Raw genomic sequence first — 15,175 nt, 5'->3', positions numbered from 1 at the left:
TCATATCTTCTAAACTTTGTATTTGTTCATGTTTGTTTCAGGCCAGCCAGTTACTAGCATGTATGATGAAACCACAGAGACCTGGGTTAGAATTCTGGGATGAAGTGCAAAATGAACTGCAAGAGGGTCTACAAAACTGCAAAGTGAATTCTGCTGACCATACCTATCATAAAATCAACAAAGTAAGTTTCATTTAGCCACCCATGGTATTAACCTCTTGGTATTTCCCAGTATGTTGTGGTATTGCACAGAAGTTTCTTGGATTTATGAGCATTATCCACCTCGGCAGTCCTTGTACATGAAATACTGGGTTTTGTAAGGTGCAATTTATCATCCATCAAATGAATCTCAAGATGCTGTTGCAAAGCACACTATGTAGCTGTAACAAAACAAGGGGAACTGGACAAGACAGAACAGGAATATGGGGAAATATTCAATTTTAGAATGCATTCCAGAAGGAAGGAAGGATTCCCAACAGAAAAAACTATTTATAGGACAGTAATGGACCAGCAACCATGCTAATCTGCAACATTGCTTGGGTTAAAACCTAGGTTGCTGTGGTGAGAGACCAGTTCATGATTACTATACCAACCCGTCTACCCATTGCTAACCCAATATTAGTAATTTTCATAGTTAAAATTAAAACCGTTGTGGTAGAAGTTTCTTCACTTTTCATTTGTTTCCAACTTCCTTTTTAACAGTGGGCTACAGTTGTTCTAAGGCTACCACATTGTGCACTCCGTTCAGTGTGTAAAACACTTCTGACAGAGTTGCGGCGCTCCAACCAACATATACCAGGATTGTCCATCGCAGCGGGTATCATGGATCGCCTTCAATCACTATATCCAGAGTCAAACCCATCATTAGGGAACCAGGCCGTGGATAGAGCACAAATGTACAGTGAGGCAGCTAGGAGAGATACTTTTTCCACCTGGCCCCATATGAACTATAAGTATGTATTAAATTTATTTGGGCTTTGTTCATATTTGAGTTCACTGCTTGTATAATTGAGAGCATAACATAGAACCGTGGTTTGCAACACAAAGTTGCACTTTGTAATAAGGTCAATTTGTGTCCGATTGAAATTTCAGAAGTTTTAATTAAGCAGGCATGAGAATTTTCAGTTTAAAAACTGAATTCAGTTTTTTTTATTGTCAAAATTTCCGCAACTTTATTTAATTTCAGCCTGTTTTTGGTACTTTTTGCCCAATTTCACGCGCATTTTCAGTTTTTTCAGGTTTTTTTAGGAAAGTGCAGTCTCATGCCTGATTAAGTCGTATTCAACTTTGTACTCTGATGCCACAGATTTTGATGCAATGTTAAATTAGGATAAAACTAACTTGTAAATTAATGTACAGTTACAAGTAACAAATATTGTTTTGTAATTTTTGTCCTCCCTTCACAGGTGGGCCCTTCCAGAACCTATGGCTCAAGCAGGTTTTTACCATCAGGTGAGTGAGTCACAAAGTAGTAGTTGTTTTTAAACTAATATGTTACTGCTCAATTACATTTATTTGATGCTGTGTGATCATACTACTGTGAATGAGAGGGTGGCATGCAATGGTAAAGATCATGCCAGAGCAATGTTCACAGGCCAAAGTGCCAATCTCTTTTTCCTTGGTGTTTGACTCAGACTTCTTTTGTAACTTGCTGTGGGGAGGGTGAGTTCCTTCATGCAACAAGTTGCCTAAGTGCACAACACATGTGCTGAACATTGGGAGTTTTAGTTTGCAATCATGTAATAATGAGTTGAAACTTTACCGCTGCACCATCATGCCCTCAGGGAATAACCCAAAAGATGGATGGTGTCTATCTGACTTCCTCCCTGTAACGAAACCGGAAATGGTTCAAAATAACATTAATGTTTTTTTAAGAGCACAGGAAACACATAATGAACATTTGTAATCGCATCCGACACTCCTAATGAAACTGACTGTTCACAGGATGTTATTGATCTGTTGGGTTATTCCCATATATGGTGACAGATGTGAATTTAAAATGAGTTACTTTTATTACATAATATAAATTAAAAGTGACAGATTGTATTAATAAAGTGTCATGTTCAATTATTGTAGATAGCACTGTAGACTTAATGAACACACTTTTTAACATGCAAACATTTTGTATTATTTTTGTTGCAGCCTACATCTGCCGGTGATGATAGAGCTATGTGTTTTACATGCAGTGTGTGTCTTGTCTGCTGGGAACCCACCGATGAACCATGGTAAATCAACATCATTCCTTCTTGCAATGCTAAAATTTAATATCAAATGCCCCCAACCACTTAAATGACAGAATTGAAATATGGCTTTTCTTGATAATCAAAGTTCTCAAACCCATTTAAACTTTCCACAACACAATTTCATGAAGGGCATTCCAAGTGTTATGAGTTTCAACATGCATGCTTCATATGATAACTCTAAATCTCCTTTCTAATCCTTGTAACATTTTAAATGATATGATACTAAGGATGGTAATTGAAGAGTGGAGTCTTTTAAATTTTAGATGTGTATATATTATCTGGGATTTCTAAATATTTAAGAATAGGCAATTCTGTAGATCTATATTGTGGGTTTCATAGTTAAGTTATAATATGTATTAAGTGTAAATAATTGACATGGAATTATTATCCAACAAGTTAAATGTTGAACATTTGTGTTTACAGGTCTGAACATGAGAGACACTCTCCAAACTGTCCATTTGTCCGGGGTGAACCAACTGAAAATGTGCCGTTATTCACCACATTGGCATCAGGGCCTGCCCACTATCACGCAGCAGAAGGAAATCAAAAGGTATGGGTCTTCAAAATGTTTCTATCGGTAGAATCAGAAATGATTTGATCTTGTTGACAGTAAGATTGCAACATTGATAACTTGTAGAATAACAAATAAAAAAAAAATTACAACTGCATCTTAACACTAATGCAGAATCACAGGCATTTTAGACAAGTATAAACTCATTTTCTAAAGAATCTTGTCCACTGTAGGTGTGTTGATTATGCATAGTGGGAGAAAAAAGCATTGTATTTACTTTCCTGATTTGAGTAATATTGCAAGATTTAAAGAGCTTTATGTATTTCATTTACTTCACCCTCCTGTACAACCTAATAATAACAAAAAAGCAAGAACAACAAAAAGATTACACGGGGTACCAAGAAAAATACCTCCTAAACAGCCACACACATAGAAGCAATTGGTGGGATTTTCTTACTCATTTTCTCCCTGCTTACACAGATTGCTGGCATCAGTGCCTCCTCATGTTCCCATCTGATGGCGACATCCAGTCGTCATGGAAGCATCAGCATATGGAATGTGGCTCATCAGCTCAAGTTAGTCACCAACTTCACAGTGGATCCAAAAGATCCGGTCATCACAGGGAAGACGGCAGCAGAGGAGACGGAGGGTAAACCCAAAGTGATAGAAGCCTGGACGGAGGAAACTAGTCAGACAGAAATCAAGAGTATTCCACCTGGCACTGAAAAGTAAGAACTAATTGTTTTTTTTTTCTTTTTTGGGTGGGGGAGGTCATAAAATACAATATTAAAATCACATACTATGTTAGCAATCTAAAATCACATCCCACTCTCTGTTTAAGTAGAAAGAACTAGAATTAGTGAAACAATTCTAAATTGGCAATATTTATTAGTTTGACATATTGGTTTAGTGAGGAAGCAATGTGTTTTTGACAGAGCTGCTGTGGCAATATCGTCATATCATATCAGACTTGTTCAGGGGACAAACCAAAAGATTCATGAAGTCCAATATAAACGTTGCCCGTTTCTCGACCAACCTCCTCCCTCCCTGCCAGAAATATATATAATTCTGAAATGTTGAAAGTTGCCATCTTTAGACCGATGTCTTTTCAACCCCGAAATGAATATATAGGAAATCACTCATATTTTGAGTTGTTCCCTAACTAGATCAAGATATAGGTTCATAATGTTTACGGTGTTTGCAAGTATTTTTCATGGGGAAAAAAATGTGGAATTAGGTCATGTTTGCTTCATTTTTGATATAGTTGTGTTTTTATGGTAGAAATACAATTTGTATTTTGTCATATCAACTTTGCTGCGAGATTAGGAATGGGGTATTCCAGATGAAATCCATACACCCCCGGTGTAAGACAAGATCTTAATTTTCCACACAGGGAGTGTAGATTTCAAATGGGAGTCACCCAATCAGGTAACCCCATTTGAAATTCACACCCCCTGTGTGGAAGATTAAGTTCATGTATTCCATATGGGGTGTGTGGATTTCAATTGTAATGGTCCATTGATTGTGAAAAAATTAAGTTGTGAGCAATATAAAAACTGGCATGTCAGCAACGTAATATGACTCATTTCACTTTTGTGTGTCTTCTCAGTAACACAAAGCCAGAGCCTGGAAATAAACCTGTGGATGACAAAGAGGATGTTCAACAGATAGATCTGGAAAAGGATCCAATAACAAAGTCATCTGATAGAGGTGAGGAAATAGGTTTGTATCTAGATATAATTGTGGTATGCAGGGCCGCTGAGAGTCACTATGGGCTCAAGATATCGTGAACACACAGGCTCCTTTTTTCTGACAGTATTTGTGAAATGGTTGCATGTGCCCCTTTCTCCAACAAGCCCCTGGCCTGGCCCTCTTCCCCCCCCCCCCTTGTAGGTAGGCCCGATTGTATGGAAATCAGATTTAAACTGAAACCTGCCAACCCAAAACGGTCCCCCCATTCCACAGAAAAATTATGACACACAAGAAAAAAAAAAATTTGTATTTCTTATTAATTAATTATTATGTATATCATATTTTGTGAATTTTGCTCATTTTCTTCATTGAAATATCCTATAGCACAACTGTGTCCACTTGATAGTAATTTTGGGAACAAGACAGTCAAAAAATCCAAAAAACTGCCAATTAAAACCAACTCTTCATTTTTCAGCCTATTTGTTCAAATGTTTATGTAAAGGTTGTCGATTTCAGTTTAAAGCCTTAATGTATGATTTCCTGCAAATTTTAAATTTGTCATTATATACTCAAAATGCTGAAATAATACTAGTAATAATTATCGGGAATGGTTTCTGTCCATTTTGAGCTGAAATAACGAGGTAAAGTAAAAGAAACACTGCTTGTTATTTTGGCCGTTTAACACATGAGTTCTATAGGAGGACATAATATCATAATTCTTGAATTATGACATTATGTCAAACTTTGCTCTGTTTACCTACAAACACAACAAATTTGGCTGATTCCATTTAGGTGCAAGTTGGGACATGTGTTAACATTACAAATATGCTAAAAAATCAGGTTTGAAAAAGTTAACCAAATTCATATTATAAGATCGTACATTATGACTTTAATGGGCTAAATGTTTTAATTGTACAAAAAATTGGCCGTTTAAATGTAAAAAGAGAAAAAAGAAAACTTTTTGGCCAAAAAAAAAACTACTGAGGTCCAAAACAAGTCAACCACTGTTGACAATCGTTGACAATCAATTCAAAATTATTTAAAAAAAAGTGCACACTAATTTTGAAAAGTGCATACCATATTTTTAGTGGACTGTCTATAGTTTTAGGGAATGGAGACATTCAACATGCATTGAATTTACCATAAGATATGACAGCCACCAATTAAAATTTTAAGACTATTATCATTTATTTTTATTTTGTATGTATTTTTTAGATTTATATCGTTCATGTACTTGGGATGCATTTATTTTCTTTCATACTTATTATTGATGTTTTTGTATACATTTTAAATATCATGTTATTTTGTAAATATTCTGTAATAATGTTGTAAATATTTATATTGTATGAGGGCCTGCTTGGAAAGCAGTGCTTGCCACTGAAGTAGTTTAAATCCCTCAATAAAGATTTCACAAATCAAAATATAATACGGACAGTCCGGTAAAAATATGGTGTGTACTTTCTCAAATTTAGTGTGCACTTTTTTAAAATAATTTCAAATTGCTTTAAGGAATCGGATATTAAAGATGTTCTGTTTTTATTAACAAATTATTGTGTTGATGTTTCTGTTGTGTAGAGGAGAACTATGGCAGCATTGAAGTGATTGAAGTAGGTGGAGCATGGAGATTTCCAGAAGATGGACCATCTACTGATTTGAAAACTGTTGAAGATATCCCTCTTATAAAACCTATAGTTACTGAGCCACCTCTTCCTGTACAAGGTATGTAGGTTTCTTAAATTCCACCATTGTATTTCACATGTCGTGAGTTAATAAGTGTACTACTACTATATTTAATCTCGGACACAGGTGTACGTAGTTGGTGCCGTGTAAAAGGCGTGTGCATATTTCGCATAAGCTTCAAGCTTAGTGACCAAATGCTTAGTAACACGTTTGTGTACCATGATTGGTTATTTTTTTGAGTCGTTGGTAGTTTACAGTGTCATACGCTTGTGGGATGAACTTGTTGGTTGTTATATGGGCAATTCCAAGCGTTGCGGAATGATGCAAACTGCCTTTGTACGACTTTCTTTTTGATGCAGCAGCCAAATATGTATTAGCAGCACAAGGTGAATAGCATAATGTTTAAGTATTTTTGGTTAGTGAATGATTAAGGTAGGAGAAACTTTTCCAAACCACCCTAATTTCCTAATTTGCATATGCAAAGTTTGCGTTGCGGAATGATGCGCACAGGACCAGTATTTTTTGCACTAAAACATTTTTGACAAACTCTGTGAGTTTAGTAATCTGAGATATTAAATTTGCCACTTAATCTAAAGCTTAGGATGTAAACTGACAATTGTCAGTATCGATTTAAAAAAAAATTTGGGCATCGTCTCTTTATGCCAAATTTTCCGACACTAGGTCACGTTGCGGAATGATGCAAGGAGCGTTGCGGAATGATGCTGTGTGTAAAATCCCATAGAAAATGAAAAGCAGTCCATGTTTGAAAATAAAAATAAATAGATCAATAAATTTGAGTAAATTGTGTTTTATATACTTGGCTACTTATGTTAGCTGACAAATATCAATATTTATCCAAAAATATTTATCACCGATTTTTTTAAATCAGATAACTTGTGTTGCATGGTCACATTTTGAAACTAAAATTATGTCAACATTTTGCTAGTCTAAAATTCTTGGAAGTGAAATTTAGCACTGGGTGTTAGCCATAGGATGTAACATAACAACTATCACCATCTATCAAGAAATAATCTTCACTGTTTTTATTTTATCGTAAATTTAAAGAAAAAATCCTTGCAATCCATGAATCCTTATGGCGCTTGGAATGATGCAGGGGTTTTGTGGAGTTATGTCACTTACAATGGTTCAGGCAATGCTGAAACATCAATTACTGTAAAGATAATTCTGTGCAATGCATTTCAGAAAGTTCTAACCCAAAATTGTGAATTTTTTTTTTCAAACGGGCACATTATGAATTATGCATCATTCTGCAACGTTGCGGAATGATGCAACTTTAATTGGTCGTTACCGCCGCAAATTAGACTTTTTGAAAATTATTTTTGGGTCATTGGATAGGGATGAATAAATTTGCTTTGCATTCTAGTTTCAATGAAAATCAACCTTATTTTAAAATTGCAGTGGTAATAAATGATACTTCTGCGTTGCGGAATGATGCTTTTAATCGTAAAATTGGTACTCAAACAATGCTGACGAAGCTACACGTTATAAAATTTGAAAATTTCTGGTGTTTATATTTTGAGCTACTTAAAAACTTTATATTCACATGCATAATTTGTTTCCAAAATTTTACAGTACAGAGCAGTTGCTGTGTTTTTAGTTTTGCTGCTTTTACCAGTCAAGAATATGCAAATTTATGCAAATTATGATGTTTTTCTAACAATGGACACCATTTCCTCCTAAAAAAGTATGTTTTCAGAAAATATAGCTTTTTAGCTACAATATGAGACCAAAATCACATACTTGACTTGATTTTTAAATTTTGACAATTTGGGCGAGGTTGCTTGGAATTGACCATATGCACATGTTGTGTATGAGAATTAAATATACGAACAGTACATAGTTGTAATAAACATTTTAATATGATATGGATCTACCTTTCCATTACCACATGCAAGACACAATATTTAAAGCTATAATATCAGAAAAATTGTCCCAACACATTATTAAAGGCCTATTTGGAAATGGTCCCCCTTCTACCCCTGTACATTGTTGTAATGTACAATGTGCTCATCTTCACCATATCTTCTCCCAACATTGATTGGTGGGGAAAGGGGAAGCGGTTTCAGGGAAGATGAGGCAACACCACTACAATTCTTAGTTTCCAGTGGAACATGAGAAAACAAATTCTTTCTTAGTATTGAAGTAAGTTTTTAACTTGGATCATTTGTATCATCATATTTCATGAATCATAAAATACTGAATTATTGTGATTGATTTTTAAATATTTTTTATTTGTGGTTACAGAAACCTCTTCCAATTGTGCAATTCAAACAACACCATCAAAAGACCTGATTGTGTCATCCTTGTGCGTGGTGGCAGGAATGGAATCCAAAACAGCTCCTCCAGCGCAATCCTCTATCAACCCTAACACCAGTCAACCCAATAGCCCAAGCAAACACATTGCTGACATAGACAATGTTGCCCCTCCATGTCTTATAGCAGGTGTAAGTTTATGTTCGCCAAAAGAAGCCCCCCACTCGACCCCTAGCGAGCAACCTGGAACACAGAAGAACATCGAAGTGGAAGAATTGGCTCCATCCAGCGGTGATGATGCAGGACTAGGAGTAGATATTACCAATAGGAAATTTATCTATGCGGATTCATTTTTTGGTGATGTTGTGGACTCCCGTTCCAATTCACCAGTAGAAGATGCCCCTTCAATGCCTGCAGTAGCTGTCCACCAAAGGCATTGCTTACTAGTGTACAGAACTTCACCCAAAGTGAAAGAAACTGCTAGTAGTAAAACTGTAAGCAAAGCCAAAGGGAACTTGTACAAGACATCGGCAATGTATTCCTTACCAACTCTGGCAATGTCAGAGATACTTGAAATGGAAGAGGAACAACAGGCCTTGGTGGAAGAACCTATTGGTCTGGAGGAACTGTCTACAGAGCAAGTCTCTTCTGGAGGTGTGGTGGGGGAGTCCAGCACAACTAGCTCGAACTCAAAGGCTAGCATAGCTAATGAAAAAGCTGTTCAGTGCGTTGATTTACCAGCGGCTGTACAGAGAGATGATCTATGGATATCTAGTATAGTACCATGTTTAGATAGGCAACATATATTAGTGGTAGTTGGTCCACATGAAGGCCATCTACAGAACAGTGGAACTGCTAGTAACCAATCAAATAAGTGCAATACTGTACAAAGTGAAATTAGTAGGAATGAAATTAGTCAACAGAATGATCTAAATAAGGGTAGTGCCTTTGATGATGATGATGAGGACAGGGAGGATAAGCCATCAGATGCAAGCTCTATCAACCAGTCATTCAATAAACCATTTGCTAAGTTCTTTTCTGAGAATATGCCAAATGAAGGAGCATCTGGTGGACCCACTGTAGAGGATATAGCCATAGGAGATACTGAATGCATGAAGCCATTTGCCAAGTTTTTTTCAGAGAACCCAAGTCTGGCGCAGAACAGTACCGGTAATGGTGGTAGCAATGATTTTGTGCCACAGGACTCGAGAGAAAGTGACAGCGGAAATGCCACTAATCCTTTTGCAAAACTTTTTCCTTCGAGTAATGACAATCTAGGTTCTAGTGGGAAAACGGACTCACGTTTCTTTCCAAGAAAACCACATCCCCAGCAGGATTCCACCAGTATATCCAGCGATAAACCTTTTGCCAAATATTTTAACAATGTTGATGGTGAGGGTGATAATCATTCAAGTGGAGGTTATGTTTTAGTTTATAAGTTACATTGTGTAGATTCTATGGTGGCAATAGTTGAGGAGCCTGTGTATATACACTCCATGGGAGACACTTGTAAGTCTTTCAAAAAAGTTGTGCCATTACCGACAGAAATCTGTGATTTGGGTAGCGATGAAGAAATTGACGTCAAACCAGATGTTATACCACAACAAACTGAGAATCTTTCATGGGAAGCTTTTGATGAATCGGATTCCAAAGGAACACAGAACGAGCCGGCTTTGGGTAAATTTGCGGCTCTGACAGACGTAGGAAAAGTGATCATATTTGATGCAGCCACATTTAATGTATTATCTACAATAACTCCTTCTAATCTACAATCACCTAAACTGGTAGATAGGACTAACTCTGATGATAGGTTTATAGCTATGATGTACTGTACAGGCATGGAGAGACTATGTGTCTGTTCATCCAGTGGACATGTGTCATTTGTACAGCTACTAACTAGGGAAACAAATAGAGCGATAAAGAGATCTAAGCGTGTTGATAAAGCGGATGCTGATTTGGAGACGGACGCGGTAGAAGATGTGGATGCAGGAGAAGAAGAAACTGGTGAGTGGGAATAAGGCAAACAAAAAGATGGAACATAAAAAGGTGCTTGACTGCTTGTTCACTAAAAATACTAGGGTTGGTGGTTGACCCTTTTTTCAGACCTGGAGAGCAAAAGTACAATTGAATCCAAGAAGCAGAATTTGGCAGTAAAAATCATTGAACCAGAATTTATCCTTACCCCAATGCTAACTCCTAATTTAGATGCTACTGTTGTAAATTGACTCGTCACTATCAGCTTCACACCACTGTGGTGTTCTATTTATTAATCTATCCATATTTGTTCTATCAGGTGATGAATACCTCACAAACAGTCCTCTAACCCAAGAGAACCTGTTGACAATGCGTTTGCTGACACAGTTTGAAACCTTGGTGCCACGCTTCTCAGCTACGGTGCCTCCATGCTGGGCAGAGATCCAGCAGGAACAGCAGCAGCGTCGTCATCCACAGCACCTGCATCAGCGTCAGCAGGGCGATGCAACGCAACATACTCGGACATGGAAACTACAGCCTAACGGGTAGGTGTATAGGATTTTAATTGGGGATTTGTGTATAAGTTTATTGTTACTTGGGAACATCAGGAACTACTAGAATAAGAACCCGTTCCTGGTCTTTTTTGGGAAGATGTTCCTTATTTTGATAAAAAACTATTTCACAAATTATATATCAAGCAAATGGATATCGGACTTTCGTCACTTCCTACATGACACATGCGTACAGGGTAAACAATGATTGTAAAACCACGGTACTACTATTAGTATATTGCCAAGCTTGTTGACATAGGAATCAAGAAATACAGTGTGGGAGAGATTTCATTGGAGGCATCTTTGGGACTGACAGCTTTACAACTGAATTATGACTAGTATTGTAGACTTCAGGTTTAACTTAACTTTTTAAATATCTTTGTATTATTTATGCTACTAGATCAAAGGACCACTTATTTGAGCTGGTGCTACCCAAGGCGTGTTGTGTTGGGCATGTGGACATCAAATTCACATTACATCCCTCGTGTTCATCTCCACCCAAAATTCAACTGACATTGTTGCGACAGAGTGGAAGTCAGTGCCTGAAGATAGGTAAGTTGTGCAATGGGCTTTTCCATTTAAACACTGCCCCTATCGATGATTTTTTAAATATCTTCCACAGAGGGGATATGAATTTCAAATGGAATGAACATATTAGCAGCCCCATTTGAATTTCATACACCCTGGGAGAAAGATTCAACCTTGATCTTCCATGGAAGTAGCGTGAGTTTCAAATAGAGATAGTTAATATACTCATTCCATTTAAAATTCATACTCATATTGTTACAGAGATTTGGAAACAAAACAAAAAACAAAACAGACTCATGTGTTTAAATTTGTAACATTGTGAGGTCATTCTTGTATTGCTACAGAGAGAGAAACTGATGCTATGAACATCAAGTCTACACCAGTCGATGCCCAGATCAACTTCAACATGGACAGTCCCGCTTCTGAGCCCAAAGAACAAAACGTAGATGTCACTTCACATGAAGATGATGCAGGTGCAGCATCAATGACTGGACCTCACTTCCGCAAGGACTTTAATTTTGCCGAAGATTCTTTGATGAAGTCTGTATTTCTGCGGCAACACAGAGATGATATTGTGTGCGGTCCTTGCGACTTGGAATGTTTTGTGGATATGCCTAGTCACACAGGTGTGGTGACGCTTACAAGTAGAGAACTTATGCTGAGTAAGAACAGGTCATTTCTGCTGCATATATGTGCACAGGACACACCCGGTGGTGATGCAGGTGGCGGCAAAGGAACAGATGGTGAGAAAGGAGGTAAACAAAGGGGAAAATTTGGGAGTATGCTTGGAAATTTCTCTTCAAGTTGTTCATCAATAGAGGTTGCACAAAACCAAGGGTGTAGAAGACCAGCAATTACCCCAAATTTTCCCATAATAATTTAATATCATGGTGAGGGTAGATAATGGATGGAAGCCTTTCATCTTGTACATAAGAATGTAAAACATCATTCCAAAATGTAGCCACAAATTTTCCTCCAATATGTAGCTTATATTATACTATTGGAAGAATATTGAATTTATTCATAATGTGTGTAGGTTTTCATATTATTAAAAAATGGAAAGGATATGCAAATTTGGTATGAATCACAGGAGTTCATTAGAATCAAAATAGCTGCAAATGGCATCTGCTATGTTGGGCCTAACATAGACCCAAGTTTTTGAGTTTTATTTCCAATGGTTATTTCAAAAACATGACATATAATGAAATGCTTTTTGGCTTCATTATGAGATAAAATGATATTTTTATGAATGAACATGTTTACTATACCAAGTTATATTGATACCCAAGGATGTTATTTAACAGATTATTTTCAAACTATCTTTGCCATTCATCCATCAGGTACTCCATTTCTACCAGTACTGCAGAGCACCGTGTCATCCAGTGCAGCAGAGCGTCTAACAGCAGGCTCCATGAGAAAGGAAACGGAACGTTACCATGGCTGTGATTGGGTACAAGAGCTGTCAATCACTATCAGAAGGACAAAGAAAGTCAATGTGCCAAAAGATAGGTGAGAAACTTTTTTTCTTAGAATGATTTAACCTTAATATAATTACTATTGATTTGAGTAGATGGGCATGGTTTCAGGAGGCTGGTCTATTTCATCATGTGCACTTTTAACCTTGGCTGAATGACCTTGGCTCCGATTTTACTAGTACTAAAATATCCATGTTAATGGGGAGTGAGGAAGATGTGAGGATGAGGCTGACAGACTATTCTCCATGGAAGATTAATAGTACTGTAAAAGTTCACATTTTTTCACCATTCATTTTTTTGTGCTTTGCCAATTTTGTTTGTTCCACCTATTTTATATATTTGCGAATCTAAGCTTCCTTACATTACCCTTGAGTTTTATTTGTCACTTATCATGAATGGTATCTGTTTTTTGTGCTCCCATTTCAGGTTACAACGAGTTATGATGCTTGAATCCAAAGTCTTCCATAACAACCTGGTTGAGGCGGTTACAGGGACATCGACAGATAGCGATTCCAGCGATGTCCCATCAGACTCCTATACCAAAGAATTAGGATTAGAAATACTGTGTTGGATTGCTGGTGTGCAAATCTGTGAACCCCTCAGGTACACAGGGTATGATGATTTAATTCATACTGTTTTCTTTGTTTCGTGAAATATCTGTAAAATTGCATGAATGTCAAGAATGCAAGCAAACAAATCAAAAGATCATTGAAGCCAGCCATTCCCGCTGAAATCCATACACCGATTACACCCACCATGGAAGATCTGACTTTAATCTCCCACCCAGGGGGTCAAGATTGCAAGTGGAATCACCATTTTAGGTAACCCCACTGGAAAATTACACACCCTGTGTGGAAAATTAAGGTCATGTTTTCCATATGGATTTCAATAGCTCAGTTTAACTAGTTTTGTTACATAGTTGATTTTCTCCCTCGCCTTTCTTAAACTCATGTTTCTAGTTTCATTTATAAGGCTTTGTTGATCTTTTGGTTTGTTTCCTTAAAGGTAAGTATTCCATATAAAATTCAATCTTAAGCAAAATGTAAATGCATGTTAGCATGGCTGAAAATATTATCCACCTGACATCCTTTAATAACCAAATGCTTTGCATTTGGCTACTGGATATACCGACATCCCGGCCTGTCAGACTAATAGATTTTTGATACCTGTTAAATTGTATAGCTTGATTATATGCAGTGTATCAATTTTTAATTGAAAAATTGTCAGCCTAATGAGATCAATAGGCAATTCATTTTAATGGGATACAGGATTATGTTGGAGACTAATCAAATGATGGGACTAGTGAATGTTTCTGAGGCCTGCATGTTATTCTGTAAATAAAACGGCAACCGGACATAGCTTTCAAACTGTTCAGCATCATGTATCATTGTGCAAAATGATAGCATGGCTTTGCGCAAACTTAACTATCAAGATTTAAAAAAAAACGTTTGCATGTTCCCAGTATTCAATGCCAATATCTCAACTTCATTTTAATAGCACCTTATGTATTTATTTTTATATGATCAGTGACGCTCCCATCAAGACTTGGATAGCCATAATTACTATCCTATCCTATTTGTTCATAAACCAGGAAAAACATTACACATCTTCATGCTTTACACTTACATATTTTTATTTCCTTGTTTTGAATCTCTTGTCTACAACCAGGTCTAGTAATACAGTGACATTAATTGAAACTGTCCAGAAGCATCTTCAGTCTCTGATCAAGACTTGCTACCTGGATTCTGACAGGAGTATAGCCCATAAATGTAGCAGGCTATTGGCTCTATGTATTGGGTAAGTAATGTGCAGTGTTGGTATGCATGATCACCATCAGTTGACTCAACATTGACCTAATTTGCACACTGACACTTACAATGAAGGAAAGAACATTGGTTAGCAATAAAGATAAGATTTGTGTACTTTTTGCATGCACATCAAGATTTCTGGTGTGCATGCACCGCTGTGAATCAGCGTGTTGTACACATGCACAACACTCGGGCGAGGTTTAGCACAGGAGGGTTGCCTTATTCAGCCCATAGCCAATTGAATACAAAGTATAGTCAATCTACGACAACGCATTTGTGCATAACATCCACTCTGCATTGTCCAAATCATCAATATAGGTAATAATGAAATACAGTCAATTAAAGGAAATCTGTACCATAAACTAATAAATGGCTAATATAGTTATATACCCCTAAATTAAACATACCAGACGGTCTATATGAATTTCGGGATATTCCTA

The 15,175-nt window shown here is 36.9% G+C and overlaps 1 protein-coding gene across 1 annotated transcript in view; it reads left to right on the top strand.

Annotated features, from left to right (window-relative positions):
• The window catches only part of LOC140152690 (dual E2 ubiquitin-conjugating enzyme/E3 ubiquitin-protein ligase BIRC6-like), a 73,358-nt gene that overhangs the window by 5,232 nt on the left and 52,951 nt on the right, over positions 1-15,175 (top strand). Inside the window, 15 exon segments of the mRNA XM_072175148.1 lie at positions 42-182; positions 702-952; positions 1,406-1,451; positions 2,142-2,224; positions 2,666-2,792; positions 3,234-3,481; positions 4,363-4,463; positions 6,021-6,164; positions 8,391-10,403; positions 10,693-10,918; positions 11,325-11,476; positions 11,797-12,207; positions 12,793-12,961; positions 13,354-13,539; positions 14,596-14,724. Coding sequence (XP_072031249.1) covers positions 42-182; positions 702-952; positions 1,406-1,451; positions 2,142-2,224; positions 2,666-2,792; positions 3,234-3,481; positions 4,363-4,463; positions 6,021-6,164; positions 8,391-10,403; positions 10,693-10,918; positions 11,325-11,476; positions 11,797-12,207; positions 12,793-12,961; positions 13,354-13,539; positions 14,596-14,724 — 4,427 coding nt within the window.

This window comes from Amphiura filiformis, chromosome 5 (assembly GCF_039555335.1).
Source record: "Amphiura filiformis chromosome 5, Afil_fr2py, whole genome shotgun sequence".
NCBI lineage: Eukaryota > Metazoa > Echinodermata > Ophiuroidea > Amphilepidida > Amphiuridae > Amphiura > Amphiura filiformis.
The sequence above is the reverse complement of the archived record's forward strand: the minus strand, read 5'-3'. Positions and strand labels throughout refer to the sequence as shown.